Source organism: Anabrus simplex, chromosome 11 (genome assembly GCF_040414725.1).
Source record: "Anabrus simplex isolate iqAnaSimp1 chromosome 11, ASM4041472v1, whole genome shotgun sequence".
Lineage (NCBI taxonomy): Eukaryota > Metazoa > Arthropoda > Insecta > Orthoptera > Tettigoniidae > Anabrus > Anabrus simplex.
In genome coordinates, this window is record NC_090275.1 from 2,722,511 (window position 1) to 2,741,336 (window position 18,826).

The following is an 18,826-nucleotide window of genomic DNA, read 5'->3' on the forward strand; positions in this document are numbered from 1 at the left end:
AAACCGTCTTCGGTGGTGGGGTCATGTGAGGCGAATGGAGGAGGATAGGTTACCTAGGAGAATAATGGACTCTGCTATGGAGGGTAAGAGAAGTAGAGGTAGACCAAGACGACGATTGTTACTCAGTTTCTAATGATTTAAAGATAAGAGGTATAGAACTAAATGAGGCTACAACACTAGTTGAAAATCGAGGATTGTGGCGACATTTAGTAAATTCACAGAGGCTTGCAGACTGAACACTGAAAGGCATAACAGTCTATAATGATAATGTATGTATGTATGTTTAGAATATTATTTAATTTGTAATCTACATGCAATTGAAATGAATTCCATTCTATAGGGGCTACATAGTGAGACACTGGTAAGTGTAGTCTGTATAGTTTTAATTTTAAGAGGGACTTCTTCCTGTAGAAAGTTTTATAAGCCAACTTTCATTGGTTTTGTTTTGGGGTTTTTACCAAATCAGGAGGTGATAAGTTTTCCCTTTGGACATGTCTCAAGAATCTTGGTACCAATTTTAGACTAAGACATTCTTTTAAAAAGGCTATGTCTTAAATTAAACTGCTGATCTTAACTTTCAGGTTGAGATATGTGTTTAACATATACAGTAGCATGCCTGGTTGGCTTTTACATTACATGTTATAATTCTCATATTTTAATTTCATTAATTTCATAGGTTTTAATTCTTAATTAAAATCACTTTTTATGTATTGAATAGGTGGAATAAATAAACATTAATATTTCTTTGACTTTATTGTACAGTTCAATACGGACCAAAATATGACAATTATAACATGTAAAAGAAACTGTTTACATTTAGATGTGCTAGCGTTGCTACAGCGCCTTTATCACTCCCACGTAAAATCCTGGATACTTTTCTGTGTGCTTATTTCTGCAACTTCGAACCTGTGTTTCTTTTCTTCATTACCTATAGCATGAAGAGGATTGAAGCGGGCTTGGCCAAGCGGTACTTGCGAAACAGCCAGAAACTACACCCGTTGCTATGACAACCAGTAGGAATGCAGGGGCGATTGAGGCCTAGGTTCTAAGAATCTCTAAGAATAAGTTGGCAGATTTCCCATTTGCTGCCGTTATCCTTGAAGCAGGTGTTGGGGGTGTGAGGAAGAAAACACATGCTAACAAACTGTCTTGTCTTTGCGTCTTGTAAGCCAAAGCTACGGATTGGCAAGCATAGTGTAGCGTCTTAATTAGTATGAATAGGAGTCGAAGTTGGTTGTACTTGTAATATCAACGTACAAACGTTTTAAGTGAAAATGAGCAGAACTCGGAGGAAAGATCAAGCGAAAGGCACTAAAAGACAAATTGGAGATTATAAGGAAAGGAGTCATCTACACCTTCCTGTGTTGCTTTGGCAAAGGAGCAAGAGATGCCGTCATCTACTTTGAACAGCATTATAGCGAAGAAAGAAGAGATCTTTGCTTCTGCAGGGAATACTTCAGCAAATTGCAAGGAAGTTATATCTGAAAAGTATGATGAAATAGAACAAGCTCTGCTAATGTGGTTTAAACAACAGCGAAGTTTAAACATACCTCTTAGTGGGACTATTGTGAAGGAGAAAGCCGAAAAATTGCATGCAAATTGAGGGTACCTTTTACCGCGTCAAACGGGTGGCTGGACTGCTTTAAAAATTGAGCCGGCATCGTTTACAAAACAATTTGTGGCGAATTTTTATATTGTGGATTTCTGTTAGCAGCTCTTATATATCGGCCTGTTTCGGTATTTTTCACAAACAAGGAAATCTGTTGGCTGTGTGTTTCACATGTATTTCAAAGTACAGAATAAGTTTTTATTTTTGCAGTCCCTTGAAAAACTTCTGAACAGAGTTTCACTGTATCTGAATTGGCGTACTACTATAACTTTGTGGTCCTGTAGTTTTATGTTGACCAAGCTCGATATCTGCAGTCGCTTAAGTTCGGCCAGTATCCAGTATTCGGGAGATAGTAGGTTCGAACCCCACTGTCGGCAGCCCTGAAAATGGTTTTCCGTGGTTTCCCATTTTCACGCCAGGCAAATGCTGGGGCTGTACCTTAATTTAATTAAGGCCACGGCCGCTTCCTTCCCACTCCTAGCGCTTCCCTGTCCCATCGTCGCCATAAGACCTATCTTTGTCGGTGCGACGTAAAGCAACTAGCAAAAAAAAAATTTATGTTGCATTCTATATTATGTCTGCTGATTTTCATTGCTACTGTTTTTGATGGGTTCAATTTCATTCCATTATCATCAAACTTCTTACACCATGCATTCAGATTATTTTGCACTTCCTCCTCCATTTCATCCCATATTGCCACATCGTCTGCAAACACCAGAGCCTGAAGATCTTTATTACCTTTTACTTTTAGTTCCTTTAACATGGTATCCATAACTGCTATAAATAGAAGAGGTGATAAGGCACTTCCCTGTTGTACTCCTTTGGTTGTTTGAACCATTCAGAGTGACCATCTCCAATACTGGCACAGCGTTTGGAATTAGTATATAGCATTTGGATCTTCCTAATAGGATACTCTGGTACACCAAGTTTTCTAAGACTTTTCCAAATAGTTGATCTAGGAACCTTACCATATGCCTTTCCAAGGTCCATAAACAAAATAATTAGGTTTTTTCCTCTTTCCCAGTGTTTCTCTGCCAACATCCTCAACACAAATATCAGATCTGTTGTTCTTCTTCCAGCCCTAAAGACCTGTTGTTCCTCTTCTAAAATAGGCTCCAGTACAGTATATGCCTTACTCTGGCTTCAATGATCTTCATGATTTTATGGCCATGTGATAGGAGGGTAATGCCTCTAATTTTCACTTTTCCTTCTACTCCCTTTCTTAAAGATATGAACTATCATCCCTATCATCATCATCATCATCAACAATAACAATGGCGTGTGACCTCCGGAAAAGCCTGGTGCAGGTCTTCCAAGTTGTGGCCGTATAAGCGACCTGTGTGTCTGTTAGGATTGGGGCCTACCGGTGATGAATTCTGATATTGAAGACTGCATTAATTGGAATTAACCAATGAAGGTTAAAAAATTCTTCACCCAGCCAACAATCAAACCTGCGACCCTCTGGACCACTGTTCAGCACGCTAACCATTTAGCCATGGAGCCGGATGATGAAGTAGATGAATGAGAGGTAGACCCAGACCGAGGTGGTGGGACTATCAAGAGTGCAAAAAGATGATAATGCTTGTTGTTTAACGGGGCCTAACATCGAGGTCATCGGCTCCTAATGGTACGAAATGAGAAGAAACGGAATGACAAATTAAAAGTCCAAAATTCTCCACTGACCAGAATTCAAAACGTGAGGACGAAGAATGAATGGATGGAGATGAATTTAAAACAATCAGTGGATGCGACCCACAATGCCTTACATTCACACAAACTGACGTAAAACAATAGGATTGCTGACCAAGGACTTCGCATAACACTGAATCGATGATGCTTGCAGTCTGAAGGGGGTCCAAAATCCAAGTTATCGGCCGCTCATAATGGTACTTATCGCTAGGAAAGTAGAGAACCATGGTATTCGTCATGTTGCGGTACTAATCGAAAGCAGCAGAGACTTGCGGTATTCCAGACATTATGGTACTACTCACAGGTTATGAAAGTTGACATATAATACAGACCTATGCTTTTTTCTCACATTGCGGCGCCATTTACAGGCAACGCAACCCTATGGTGTTCATCACATAAGAGTACTAACCATAGGGACCTGCACTATACCGTGGTGTTCCTCATATAGTGGGTACTTACCATAGGCAAGGCAGAACTATAGTAGCTATCATCCCATGGTCCCGCTCATTTGGTGGTAATAATCACAGGTACTGCAAAAGCCGACCGCACGGTGTTCCTGTGTGCTACTAATCACAAACCTATTTGGTACCTAATATAGTGGTACTACGCGCAAGTAAATGCGACCTATGATGTTCTCCGCGTGGTGGAACTAACCACAAGTAGTTTCATGGTTGCAAGACAATCATCCCTTGGTCGCCCCTTTTAGTCGCCTCTTACGACAGGCAGGGGACACCGTGGGTGTATTCTTCGTCTGCGTCCCCCACCCACAGGGGTTTGTGTGTTTGGTCCGCGAGAGGTATTTTATTTCTCTCAAGTCGGCAAGCCGGTTAGGACCCCCCTATTCGCCACCCGGGACGCGCCACATGTGAGTATCACCTCTCCCCCTCCTACACCAGCGTAGTAGGTTCATGGGAGTGCAAAAAGGAACCTGGATTGGAACAGATGAACAGCAATAGATGGTTAGATAGAGGAAAATGGAAAGGCGTGCTACATCCCGATTGGCTGGAGCTCGAAACTGATCATTATATCTCAAACTACAACCTACAATGATAATATCTTACTCAGGCTGCCAAGTGTAGAAATGATGAAAAATATTCCAAATGACTTTTCAAGACTGATTTGCACTCCAATCCCCGAACTGAATTAATCAAGAAACAGAACACCCAAATATCAATAGATTATAGCATTAGCCTACCTGTCAGGATGTTGCTCGCTGGTAAGCTGCCTTGCAGTCTCGCCCAACTGACGGATAGTATCTGCATAGTCCTCCACAGCCAGCTCCAAGATCTCGTGTTTCTTCATGAGGTTCTGGGCAGAGATCTCATCCTTGCCACGATCCTCCACCATCATGTACAGTTCCTGTTCGCTCATCCACGACTCTGCCTCGCTGGCATCGAAGAAATACTACAAAATACAAGAAAATTATAGAATATTCCAAAAAGATAATTATTCTTCATAAGCAAATACAGCAGAGCAATGATTTAAAAAAAATTGAGATGATTAGCTTGGAGACCATTATTTGATCAAGTGAATGGAAATGACTGAAATGTTCAAAGGAAATTAAGTTTTTACTATTTGGAAACCAATAGAGAACAGCAATTTACCATGCAAGCATCTGTGGATCGAATACACACAAAAGAAAGACAAGGAATGAAACTTTTCGGCTGCATCTTTCGCCATCGGAGGTCTGCGTGTACTCTATCCGCATGCACTTACATGGCAAGTCGCTGCTCTTCATGTACAATAAATATATATATATATATATATATATATATATATATATATATATATATATAGAGAGAGAGAGAGAGAGAGAGAGAGAGGTAACAAAATTAAATACTCAAACTTGCAGGGCTAACAGAACAGATCAACATCTATTAAATAACCAGTTCAAAAATTGAAAACTGAGTTACTCCTGTAATGTGACAGAATAAAAACCATAAAATTTATTAAATTCAACTGTAATATTTGCAAAAGCTGTTTGAAAGTGCAGCGTCCAGCTCAAATAGACTTTCACAGACTCCAGGGACGTGCTATTAAGAGGGCACTCTAAGAGCCTGAATTGGAGGAACAGCTCGTCGCTTGGGTGCTTGCATCTGCACGTCAAGACAGTGCACAACACCTCCCTTTCTAGCTTGGAATCTATAGAAGAATAATCTACAACGTCAGCTACATTATAAAAAATTGTAATCTGACCTATCTAGAGCACCTGTGTGCATCAATTTTGAAGTTTCATTTTTTTTTTTTTTTTTTTTTTTTTGCTAGGGGCTTTACGTCGCACCGACACAGATAGGTCTTATGGCGACGATGGGATAGGAAAGGCCTAGGAGTTGGAAGGAAGCGGCCGTGGCCTTAATTAAGGTACAGCCCCAGCATTTGCCTGGTGTGAAAATGGGAAACCACGGAAAACCATCTTCAGGGCTGCCGATAGTGGGATTCGAACCTACTATCTCCCGGATGCAAGCTCACAGCCGCGCGCCTCTACGCGCACGGCCAACTCGCCCGGTGAAGTTTCATTTTACTGTATGAGAGAACAGTAACATACATCTCTCTTAGGCATTCAGTGGCTTAGTCTTTAACCCGGAAGGAGGCGTGCCACAGTCTTTTTGACCGCAGCAGTATTTGTTTGCCAGTTGTTGAGCGATTGTTGTACAGCTCCCTCACCCCAATCATACCGTACCAGGAAGTATTGGGTAGCACATACACCATTACCGATCCCTCAGTTGTGATTGAGTTAATTTGATGATCAAAAGTGAAAATTAGCTGTGCTTTCGACTGCGCGCACCCTGTGGCATACCAAGTCTGACATTTATTTGACTGCTTTTTCCTGCATGTTAGTTGTTTTGTTCAGTGAGCGGATTGTATTTTTTACTTCATAATGGATAAGAAAGAACAGGAAAAGACCTACAGCAGGGCAGCACTTTACTGTCATCTTCAGATTCAGTTGAAATGCCAGTTTCCATATTATGATCACTGGCCTCAAAAACCATCTTGCTTCCTCTTCCAAAACATCCTTGGAATTTCGTCTGATTTCTTCAAAAATCTTCCAGTGAAATGCACCTGTTCCCTTGCTAGTACTTCATTCCATGTCTCCCCCTCTTCAACACTCTCAAGAAGTTTATTTATTCTTTCCTGTTCTTTCTGATCCATTATGAAGTCAAAGATACAATCCGCTAACTAAACAAAACAAAACAACGAAAATGCAGGAATAAGCAGTAAAATAAATGTCAGGAACTCCGTACACGACAGGGACAATGTTGCTCAAATAAAAGAGAAAGTGTATTGAAACGCAAAATTAATAACTGCCTTTAAAAAAAAAAAAACTTACATGTAAATATATAAGGTGCGGTCTCATCGACCGTGCATCCCCTCCCAGGTTGAAGACGAGCACCAAATGGGTTGGCGAGAATGGAGTGTTGAACGGACCTATTACCATAACTTCTGCTGGGACCCAAAAGCCACAGAGGGGATTACTTAATATTATAGTACGAGAATAATGAAATCATCTTACCTGTTGAGCTCTCTCCGACTGCAGCAACTTGTTACGCCTGTTCTCAACGGTGTCTTTCAACTGTTGCCACTGATCTCGTAGTTCGTCGATAAGCCGAGTGAATTCTGGAGCAGCCTCATGACCCTCATCGATTAGCTTCTGGCCGTTGTTACACACCAGGACAATCCGTGGTTCATGGTTGTCAATCTCTGTACGAAGAGACTAGACAACAGGTTCATCATTAGAAATCTTACCATATGCAGATATCAAAAGAATTTGAACACTTCTTTCCATGAAAGGAAACAGAAATATAACAAACTCAAGAAGTCCTCATACTTTGACTTTATAATAACTTAGTAACTGGATTGCCCATCACTGTATTAAAGACAACAAAAAGAGGACCCTCTTATGGCTGTACCTCATCCATGATCATCAACCAGCTTCACTGAAGACTACGGCAAAATCAAACCCCATGGCACAACAGTCCTGATGGGCCCGCTACTCAGTTCAAAGGCTGCTGGCTGTCTAGTCCAGAGCCGCTACCTCCTCAACTGTTCTCACCTTAACCTGTCCAAGAATTCAACCCCTCGTCCACGGGGCCCAGCCTTAACTACCAAAACTCTAGCCAAACTAACCATAGTACTAGCAAAGCTCAAAATTGACATCTGAATCCACCAATCCAAGTGGAGTGAAACCTCATTAGTGCATTTTCATTAAGAAGTTTTCTCACTTAGCAAGTCGTGAATTTGTGAAGTCCCAATTCGCACTGTATCAAATCTATATAAAAATACCTCATTTATCAAGTCACAATTTTTTGCCATTACTGCTTAGTATGATCACATTTTTCCCAGCCCTGAAAAAGTTCTTTGTCAGCATTTGTGTATGGAATGAGATTTCCAACACAAAAGCTCTTGGCATCAGACACACGTAAGGGAAAGTTATAGGATAACCAGAAAAGGCCTTGAATTCCTGAACTTCAATAGGTATAATGCACCATACAGGACAAGTTGCTTGCGTGAGGAAAGTTTGAAGTAGTTTGCTTTGCACTTGGCAGCGAAGATGCTGAATAGTGAAACTGTTTGTGCTTGAATTTTACATTCCAGGCAGATGTTAGAAATTCATTGTGTAATGAGCTGTGCAGTATAGTGTAATGAATATTTGTTGTGTGTTAGCCTAATTATGGACCAAGATCATAATCATGAGAAGAGCAGTAGCATGGTAAATATTTGTCATGGATGAGAAAGATGATGTAAAATTGTTTACTAATGAAAACAAAATGAAAATCCTTCAGAAAGTGCACAGGCATCCACATTTTAAGTGTGTACAGTCGGCATGAACGTTAAAACCACTGTCATCTCGATCTCCTGAAAATATCACCTTCAAGTCAAATCAGTCCAAATCAATGCTGGGAATTGCCAGAGTGTTGTGATGGCGGCCAGCCATTCCCTTCACACCAGCAAGTGTTACATCCAAGCATTTCCTGGTCCAAGAGCAAGACCAAAAAATGTTTAAAACTAGAACTCTTTTAGGGCACCTCGTTATGTTTCTAACTGTTTACTCGTGCAGCAACCCCATCTATGGCCATTAATAGTATATTTTCATAATGTGATGGCTTCGTTTATTATTTCATTATAGCGGGCATCAAACCTCTTGATTTTTGCCATGCGCCAAAAGCGTGCAAGTGCGATGTTGTCAGAGGTTACATAGCTAGTCACAAGCCGCTTGAAAATTTCACATTCAAAAATCATTTGCACTGACGAAATTTTCATATTCGAGATTCTGCATGTAGTTTGGATGAAATTTAACACTTTTCTGAATACACTTGAACCTCGGTAATTCAAAATTGGTTAATTCAAAACCCCGCCTAATTCGAAGCAGCTCTCGTTCCCGGAACCATGAGGTACGGTTTTGCATGTTATTTAAATTTTTTAATTCGAAATACGGATAATTTTTTAGATATGGTCAAATGTTCCACCTTTACAATACTAAAAGTTATATTATTTAATTATTTAAATAATATTTTTTTAAACTACAACAGAACATGTTTCATCTATCTTGTAGACATCATCAGCCGAAAAGTTTTAAGATCAAGCACTCTAATGAGATAAATAATGTGAGTGAAATACAAGATAATATTGCCTATCTTTATGATACATATAAAGAATATGTACCTTCCAGAACAAGCCAAGGTAAGGAAGCACAACGTTCTCAAGTCTCTGATAAGAATGGTCAAGCTGCCACACCTTTGAAAACCATTACACTTCACATCAGACATAGTTAAAAAGTTGTCCTTTACACCGAAACAGAAGCCGAGTGTGTTTTCAGGGAGAACAGACATGTGACAGTGCTGAACTTGGATCATGCTGCAGATCATTCGAAAAGCAACCCGTCTAACATCAGAATTTTATGAAGTGAAAAGAACGAGCCATCTTTTACATACTCCACAATGGGTTACTGTTCAACAGACTAAGGCCTCAATACCTAAATAATTTTTGCCAAGCAAGAGCAGAGGAGAAAAGATCCACATCTGAATTCACTAGTAAGCATTCTTTGGTATGTACCTAAGAAGGGAAAATGCATGATACAGCAGATGTTATAATTGGAGAGGATGAAAAGCCTGAAACCTTTCTTTACTACAGTAAGAACAAAGGGGGCATGGACCATCAGATGTCATTCATACATGTGGAACCGAACAACTAGAAGGTAGCCTTTTGCATTGTATATAAATTGCATTACTGTGTGTGGAATTCGAGCATGTCATTTTCTTGGAGGAAAACTCCACCTGGAATATCAAGGAGTAAAAATGCAAATGCCTGGTATATCTGGCTGAGTCGGCTCGCAGACGTCTGAAGTTAGGACTCAATAAATCCACAGTTCGTTGTAATGAAAGCGTAGCAAATGATCCATCGAGTTCAGTTCCTGCGATGCTGTGTGATCACAAGAAAAGAGTAATGCATGTGGTGACCAATCAAACTCCACCACAAAATGTGTCAAATGCTCACAATAATGTGTGAAGTATTCTGTACTGGGTGAATAGAAAATAGCTATACATTTTTCTTATGCGTAAATATTTTTTCTTCAATACTGCAGCATGGTTCATGTTTGTGGGTTACTGTAGTCACGTCCTAGTTCGTGAACCATGGGCAACGGCTGAGTGGCCTAGTAAGTGGTCCTGAGAGTCGGGATACCAGTTGCTATGGAATGGGAGTGGGCATCTCGGACATATTCTGAGTCGTGGCCCTCCTTGTGCTCAGGCGGCTAGGACTATACAATTCACCGGTGGTCCATAACCCGTTAGAGGAGAGATCCTCACTTGGACTATGTGCAAGTAGGGCAGCATCCTGCTTCATGAATTTACCGAGCTCAGAACACTTTAAGCGGACCTATGGGAGTAATGGAGTCCCACTCCCATTTGACAGGCGAGGGACTCCTTGGAAACAACTTGGCGAACAAAATGGAATTCGATGGGGAGCTATCAATATTAATGGGGCTTATGGAAGAAAGAAGGTAGAACTGGCTGAGTCAGCAAAGAGGATGCATCTGGATGTGCTAGGAGTAAGTGATATTCGGGTAAGGGGAGATAAGGAGGAAGAGATAGGAGATTATAAAGTGTACTTGACGGGTGTTAGAAAGGGAAGGGCAGAGTCTGGGGTAGGGCTCTTTATCAGGAATACCATTGCACGCAACATAGTTTCGGTTAGGCACGTAAATGAGCGAATGATGTGGGTAGATTTGTCAGTGGGAGGAATTAGGACAAGAATTGTGTCTGTGTATTCACCATGTGAGGGTGCAGATGAGGATGAAGTTGACAAGTTTTATGAAGCATTGAGTGACATTGTGGTCAGGGTCAACAGCAACGATAGAATAGTGCTAATGGGCGATTTCAATGCGAGAGTTGGGAATAGAACTGAAGGATACGAAAGGGTGATTGGTAAATGTGGGGAAGATATGGAAGCTAATGGGAATGGGAAGCGTTTGCTGGACTTCTGTGCTAGTATGGGTTTAGCTGTTACAAATACATTCTTCAAGCATAAGGCTATTCACCGCTACACATGGGAGGCTAGGGGTACCAGATCCATAATAGACTATATCTTAACCGACTCTGAATTCAGGAAATCTTTTAGGAATGTATGAGTTTTTTGGGGATTTTTCGATGATACAGACCACTATCTGATCTGTAGTGAACTAAGTATCTCTAGGCCTAGGGTAGAGAAAGTGAAATCTGTCTGCAAACGAATAAGGGTAGAAAATCTCCAGGACGAGGAAATTAGAAGTACATGGATATGATTAGTGAGAAGTTTCGAACAGTAGACAGTAAGCAGGTTCAGGATATAGAAAGTGAATGGGTGGCATACAGGGATGCTGTAGTAGAAACAGCAAAGGAATGCCTAGGAACAACTGTGTGTAAAGATGGGAAAAGGCGAACATCTTGGTGGAATGATGAAGTGAGAGCAGCCTGTAAATGTAAAAAGAAGGCTTATCAGAAATGGCTCCAAACAAGGGCCGAGGCAGACAGGGATTTGTACGTAGATGATAGAAACAGAGCGAAACAAATAGTTGATGAATCCAAAAAGAAGTCATGGGAAGATTTTGGTAATAACCTGGAAAGGCTAGGTCAAGCAGCAGGGAAACCTTTCTGGACAGTAATAAAGAATCTTAGGAAGGGAGGGAAAAAGGAAATGAACAGTGTTTTGAGTAATTCAGGTGAAGTTAAAAATTAAATAACTGGAAAGGAGGTTCAACCTATTCAATACTCAAAAGAAAGAAACGTAACAATCACATTTCTATTTAAATGGGACCGGTTTCGACCTTAGTCTAGGTCATCATCAGCCATAAAAAACATGTAAAATGTTTATGAATGTTGGAGGTCAGTTTCACACTCTGTTAGGCACAAAGACACGACACCACATTCTGTCCTGCACAAAGTCATAACACTACCAATCAACATGCGAAGATCAAAAAGGCTTGAATTCGCAGACGAACAGATCTGTAGTAGAAAGCCGCCAGCTCCCGGTGACCAGCGCGGCACACTCAAGGTCACGCGCTGCGGCCAAACACCAAAGTAGAGTGGAGAACGTTTCGAAGGTCCAGAACCTGTCACGGCTGCGGGAAGCCAAGTACGTATATAAAAATATACGACGCCAATTAGTACAAACGAATGAGCACCCGTACTCCAGTTAAGTTCTTGGTAAACAGTTGACTTGAAAAAACAATTGTAGAGAGAGAAGTCTTGTATGTGCACAAACATAGTTTCACCAGTATTGACAATGACATAAACATACTTAAAATCATTAACAAAGGCCCCCTCTTAAACATTACTGAAAATTGCTTCATCCACCTTGACCAGTACTTCAACCCTAATTTCAATTTAAACGACATTTCTGAAAAACCCAATATCCTTTTTGACTTCCTAATTCTTCTTCTCAAAAATTCCAAATTCCAAAACCCCAATTCTATTTTCCATGTCTTACATAGTTCCCACCCACATTTTCTACCTCCAATAACCCACCCTCCTAACCCACCTTAAACTACCCCTCCTTCATTTCCCTATCTTATCTTTCCTCATTACCATCTAACTTCAATCTCTTTTATTCTTTCTCTTATTTCACTATCACTCTTCCTCGTTTAATTTATTCTCCTCTTTCAAAAATTTTTGTCTTGCGCCAACTTCGACTACTTCAATCATAACCTAAAAATTTTTTCTTTTTAAAAAATAGCGCACTGTGCATATAAGTTTTCATTTGTTTTCCGATATTGCGCTTTTTACTACATTTTTTTCTTCTCTCTACAATTGTTTTTTCAAGTCAACTGTTTACCAAGAACTTAACTGGAGTACGGGTGCTCATTCGGTTGTACTAATTGGCGTCGTGTATTTTTATATACGTACTTGGCTTCCCGCAGCCGTGACAGGTTCTGGACCTTCGAAACGTTCTCCACTCTACTTTGGTGTTTGGCCGCAGCGCGTGACCTTGAGTGTGCCGTGCTGGTCACCGGGAGCTGGCGGCTTTCTACTACAGATCTGTTCGTCTGCGAATTCAAGCCTTTTTGATCTTCGCATGTTGATTGGTAGTGTTATGACTTTGTGCAGGACAGAATGTAGTGTCGTGTCTTTGTGCCTAACAGAGTGTGAAACTGACCTCCAACATTCATAAACATTTTACATGTTTTTTATGGCTGATGATGACCTAGACTAAGGTCGAAACCGGTCCCATTTAAATAGAAATGTGATTGCTACGTTTCTTTCTTTTGAGTATTGAATAGGTTGAACCTCCTTTCCAGTTATTTAATTTTTAACATCAATAATTTCAATACGGAACAATGAAATTTTTATCTTTAATTCAGGTGAACTCATAATAGATCCCAGGGAATCACTGGAGAGGTGGAGGGAATATTTTGACCATCTTCTCAATGTAAAAGGAAATCATCATGGTGGTGTTGCAAACAGCCAAGCTCATGGGGAGGAGGAAAATGATGTTGGTGAAATTATGCTTGAGGAAGTGGAGAGGATAGTAAATAAACTCCATTGTCATAAGGCAGCAGGAATAGATGAAATTAGACCTGAAATGGTGAAGTATAGTGGGAAGGCAGGGATGAAATGGCTTCATAGAGTAGTAAAATTAGCGTGGAGTGTTGGTAAGGTACCTTCAGATTGGACAAAAGCAGTAACTGCACCTATCTATAAGCAAGGGAACAGGAAGGATTGCAATAACTATCGAGGTATCTCATTGATTAGTATACCAGGCAAAGTATTCACTGGCATCTTGGAAGGGAGGGTGCGATCAGTCGTTGAGAGGAAGTTGGATGAAAACCAGTGTGGTTTCAGACCACAGAGAGGCTGTCAGGATCAGATTTTCAGTATGCGCCAGGTAATTGAAAAATGCTATGAGAGGAATAGGCAGTTGTGTTTATGTTTCGTAGATCTAGACAAAGCATATGACAGGGTACCGAGGGAAAAGATGTTCGCTATACTGGGGGACTATGGAATTAAAGGTAGATTATTAAAATCAATCAAAGGCATTTATGTTGACAATTGGGCTTCAGTGAGAATTGATGGTAGAATGAGTTCTTGGTTCAGGGTACTTACAGGAGTTAGACAAGGCTGTAATCTTTCACCTTTGCTGTTTGTAGTTTACATGGATCATATGCTGAAAGGTTTAAAATGGCAGGGAGGGATTCAGTTAGGTGGAAATGTAGTAAATAGTTTGGCCTATGCTGACGACTTGGTCTTAATGGCAGACTGTGCCGAAAGCCTGCAGTCTAACATCTTGGAACTTGAAAATAGGTGCAATGAGTATGGTATGAAAATTAGCCTCTCGAAGACTAAATTGATGTCAGTAGGTAAAAAATCCAACAGAATTGAATGTCAGATTGGTGATACAAAGCTAGAACAGGTCGATAATTTCAAGTATTTAGGTTGTGTTTTTTCCCAGGATGGTAATATAGTAAGCGAGATTGAATCAAGGTGTAGTAAAGCTAATGCAGTGAGCTCGCAGTTGCGATCAGCAGTATTCTGTAAGAAGGAAGTCAGCTCCCAGACGAAACTATCTTCACATCGGTCTGTTTTCAGACCAACTTTGCTTTACGGGAGCGAAAGCTGGGTGGACTCAGGATATCTTATTCATAAGTTAGAAGTAACAGACATGAAAGTAGCAAGAATGATTGCTGGTACAAACAGGTGGGAACAATGGCAGGAGGGCACTCGGAATAAGGAGATAAAGGCTAATTTAGGAATGAACTCGATGGATGAAGCTGTACGCATAAACCGGCTTCGGTGGTGGGGTCATGTGAGGTGAATGGAGGAGGATAGGTTACCTAGGAGAATAATGGACTCTGTTATGGAGGGTAAGAGAAGTAGAGGGAGACCAAGACGACGATGGTTAGACTCTGTTTCTAACGATTTAAAGATAAGACGTATAGAACTAAATGAGGCCACAACACTAGTTGCAAATCGAGGATTGTGGCGACGTTTAGTAAATTCTCAGAGGCTTGCAGACTGAACGCTGAAAGGCATAACAGTCTATAATGATAATGTATGTATGTATGTATGTATGTATGTATGTACTGCAGCATACTTGCCGATCTTTGGAATGGGGAATCAGTGATCAGGGTAATCCTGACTGACTGACTGACTGACTGACTGACTGACTGACTGACTGATTCATCATCGCCGAGCCAAAACTACTGGACATAAAGAAATGAAATTTTGGGGATGTATTCATATTAAGATGTAGGTGCTCGCTAAGAGAGGATTTTTGGATATTCCGTCGCTAAGGGGGTGAAAAGGGGGTTGAAATTTTAAAATGAGTGTATCTATATCTCAAAACTTTAAAAGTTTACAGATGTAAAAATTGGTATTTAGAAACTTCTTCAAAAATAAGGAAACACGTATTTTTTTGTTTTCAGAAAATCCCAATAGGAGGGGTGAAAAAGGGTAAGAAGGGGTTGAATGCCTTTAATCAGGGTACCGGTACTTATATCTCAGAAACTGAAGATATTACAGACTTGAAAATTGGTACTTTTGATCTCTTTTAAAAATAAAGAAACACGCATTTTTTTGTTTTTGGAAAATCCAATTAATGGGAGGGTGAAAAGGGGGGTGAATTTTTAAAATGAGTGCATATATATCTTAAAACTTTAAAAGTTAACAGATGTAAATATTGGTATTTAGAATCTTCATTAAAAATAAAGAAACGCATATTTTTTTTGTTTTCGGAAAATCCAAATAGGAGGGGTGAAAAGTGGGTTGAATGCCTTTAACGAGGACACATATCTCAGAAACTGAAGTTATTACAGAACTAAAAATTTGTTTATGGGATCTCCTTTACAAATAAAGAAACACGTATTTTTTGTTTTTGGAAAATTCAATTAATGGTGCTTAAACAGTAGTGACAAATTGGGGTGAATGTTTTGAAAGACTATATCTACAGAATATCTGAGAAACGTAAAAATGTTACAGACGTAAAAAGTGGGTATTTGGAATCTTCTGTAAATGTAAAGAAAGATAGGTGATTTGTCTTTAGAAACTCCACTTGAGGGGAACTAAAAAGGGGTGAAGTTTTAAATTGAGAATTTCTACAGTATATCTCAAAAAACTTAACATGTTACAGAAGTGAAAATTAGTAATTTTTATCTGTATTAAAAATAAAGAAACGTGCATTTTTAGTTTTCGGAAATACCACTTGGGTGGAGGGGGGTAAACGTGATTGAAAATTGTGTTGAATTCTTTTTATTAGGCTACTGATACCTCAAAAATGAAGATGTTACAGACGTAAAATTTGATATTTGGAATCTGCTTTAAAAGTAAAGAAACACGTTTCTCGGAAAATCCAGGGGGGGGCGGGGGGTGTGTGAAAGAATTGAAAAATTAATTGACTTAATTGTATGAGAATACATACATCTAATAAAAACTAAAGTTGTTACAGACGTGAAAATTGGTATTTGAATCCCCTTTGAAAACAAAGAAAAACGCGTTTTGGGGGGAAAAGCATCTTGGGGGGCAGGAGTGAAAAGGAGTCGAATTCCTTTCATGAGGACACATACATCAAAAACAGAAGAAGTTAGAGTCGTAATAATTGGTATTGAGAAGATCCCTTACTATTAAAGAAACAAGTAATTTTTTGCCGGAAAATTCACACCTGGGGGGGGTGAAAGAAAGGGGAAAAAAGTGAATTATTTTTATGGGGATACTCATATCTCAAAGCTGAATGTAATAGACGTGAACATTGGTGTTTGGAATCTCCTTTATTCATAAAGAAACATGCCTTCTTTTAATTTTTTTTGGAGGGGGTAAATGAACTTAACGGCACTGGGGTGTAAAAGGAGGTGAGACCAATTGATTTTACTGTTCATAATGTACTTATAAGGAGCCTCCATTGCTCAGGCAGCAGCGCGCCAGCCCATCACAGCTGGGTTCCGTGGTTCAAATCCCGGTCACTCCATGTGACATTCATGCTGGACAAAACGGATGCGCGACAGGTTTTTCTCTGGATACTCTGGTTTTTCCTGTCATCATTTTTTCCAGCAACACTGTCCAATATTTCATTTCATTTGTCATTCATCGTTCATTGCCCCAGAGGAGTGCTTCGGGAGCCGGTACAATTCCTATTGTCGCCGCTAGATGAGGCTTTATTCATTCCATTCCTGACCCTGTCGAATGACTGGAAACAGGCTGTAGATTTTCGATGTACTTATTCTGATCATAAACCGATTATTTTTAATCTTTCCTGGGTTCGTTTTCAAGAACCATCTTTTCCTTCAGAGAACGTTCTTAGATTACAGTAGATTCTCCTGACATATAAATAAAAATTTAAACACATTTGAAATAAACAATAGGAATGAGATTGCCCGTCAAATTGTTCACCTCTATAATAAGGCCAATAATGCACAGAAGTATGTCATTCGTATCGCCAGAAATCCCGCACACTTGCCTACGCGCGACAATGGTGCTGGTCATATTGTAAACAATGGCAGCAGATGTAATTTACCGCCAAGTAGCGGTCTTGCATCTTGCTGTGGGGTCCAGAACATCTATAATAATAATAATAATAATAATAATAATAATAATAATAATGTTCTGGACCGTCGTCAAATGTGCGGACCACGCTGGAAAAGGGTCCTCGACGGGTAATGACTAAGAATGCAGTCCGGCCGCGGGTTCAGTACCGCCAAGGCACCCAAGACGACACCACGCGGACTTCCTGAAGGATTTGATCCATATTAAAAATGCTTATAGGAAAAGATGGCAAAGATTTATGGATCCAACTGACCGGGTGGAATACCTGGAACTAGCCCGGGAAGTATGAAATCGATTGCCGGAAAAAAAGATTGAAAAATGGGAGGAAACTTGCCGTAATCTATTAGAAAATGAGTCAGATCGCGAATTTTGGCAGATTCTCGCAGAAAACGAGTCATATCGCGAATTTCGGCGGATTATATATCTAAAACAATAGGCATTCAATTATAAATTTCAGTATAATACCGTAGCGAAGCACGGGTATCTTGCTAGTCACAGAATAAAAGGAAACATCGATACAGAAGCCTCGAATTTTTAATTTTAAAATATACCTAACCTAAAAGAAATGTTAATGTTTAAATACCTGTTTATTCTGGTGTGTTTTAGCATGCTTCGCCTCTTGTAACTGTTTTCAGTGAATATTTTCTTGAAACACAGCACAATCTGATGCCAATCTTTAGTTTCATAATGAAGAGCGAGGACAATGTATTTATACTTAGTGAAAACCTAAATTCAGTTTGCTCTTTTTCTTACAAAGCTAAAGATTCTGTGTTAGTGCATTACCGTGTAGCACTGATAAAACAGCTAACATGGCCTTTTACCGTTCATTTGACCACTTCCATTCTATAAATGTGTATCTTAACTCCAAGCAACACCAATCCTCGTACAATTAAATATGTCATCATCATCATCATCCTAAACCATCTCCAGTTTCCCGGGTGTGGTATATGAGCCTCCTCCATCTCATCCTGTCCTTGTACCATTCTTCCTCCACCAACTTGTCCCAATCATGACCTCTCAGCATTACATCGCTCTTAACTAAATCTATCCATTTCCTTCGTGGCCTTCCCACGGGTCATCTTCCTTCTACCTTTCTGTCAAATTCCTTCCTTGCAGTTCTGTTTACTGGCATCCTCTTCATGTGACCAAACCACTTCAGTCTTGATATCTGAATCTTATTTAGGAGAGAATTGTCTATTCCTACTTCTTCTCTAATTTTCTCATTCCTAATCTTGTCTTTCCTGGTTTTCTGGATCATAGTGCGTAGGAATTTCATTTCAGCTGCCTGAAGTTTGGAATTATCTCTATTGGTCAGTGTTGTGGTTTCGAGACTGTATGTAAGAATTGGTGTATAATAGGACTTGTACAATGTCATTTTTGTTTTCATGGGTATTTGCTCATCCCACAGCAGGTGTCTTACCTGGTGGTAGAATTGTGTTGCCTTATTGATTCGATTGTTCACCTCATGTTTTGCTAGGTTGTCATTTGATATAACGCTACCCAAGTATTTGAAAACTGGAACGCT

At 39.9% G+C, this 18,826-nt stretch overlaps 1 protein-coding gene across 11 annotated transcripts in view; it reads right to left on the reverse strand.

Annotated features, from left to right (window-relative positions):
* Nucleotides 1-18,826, reverse strand: part of beta-Spec (spectrin beta chain) — a 636,597-nt gene that overhangs the window by 159,963 nt on the left and 457,808 nt on the right. For all 11 annotated transcript variants that reach the window (XM_067155517.2, XM_067155514.2, XM_067155515.2 and 8 more), the window contains 2 exons: nucleotides 6,810-7,010; nucleotides 4,494-4,702 (listed from right to left, as the gene is read on the reverse strand). In XM_067155517.2, coding sequence (XP_067011618.1) covers nucleotides 4,494-4,702; nucleotides 6,810-7,010 — 410 coding nt within the window. The remainder of the gene's footprint in view (nucleotides 1-4,493; nucleotides 4,703-6,809; nucleotides 7,011-18,826) is intronic.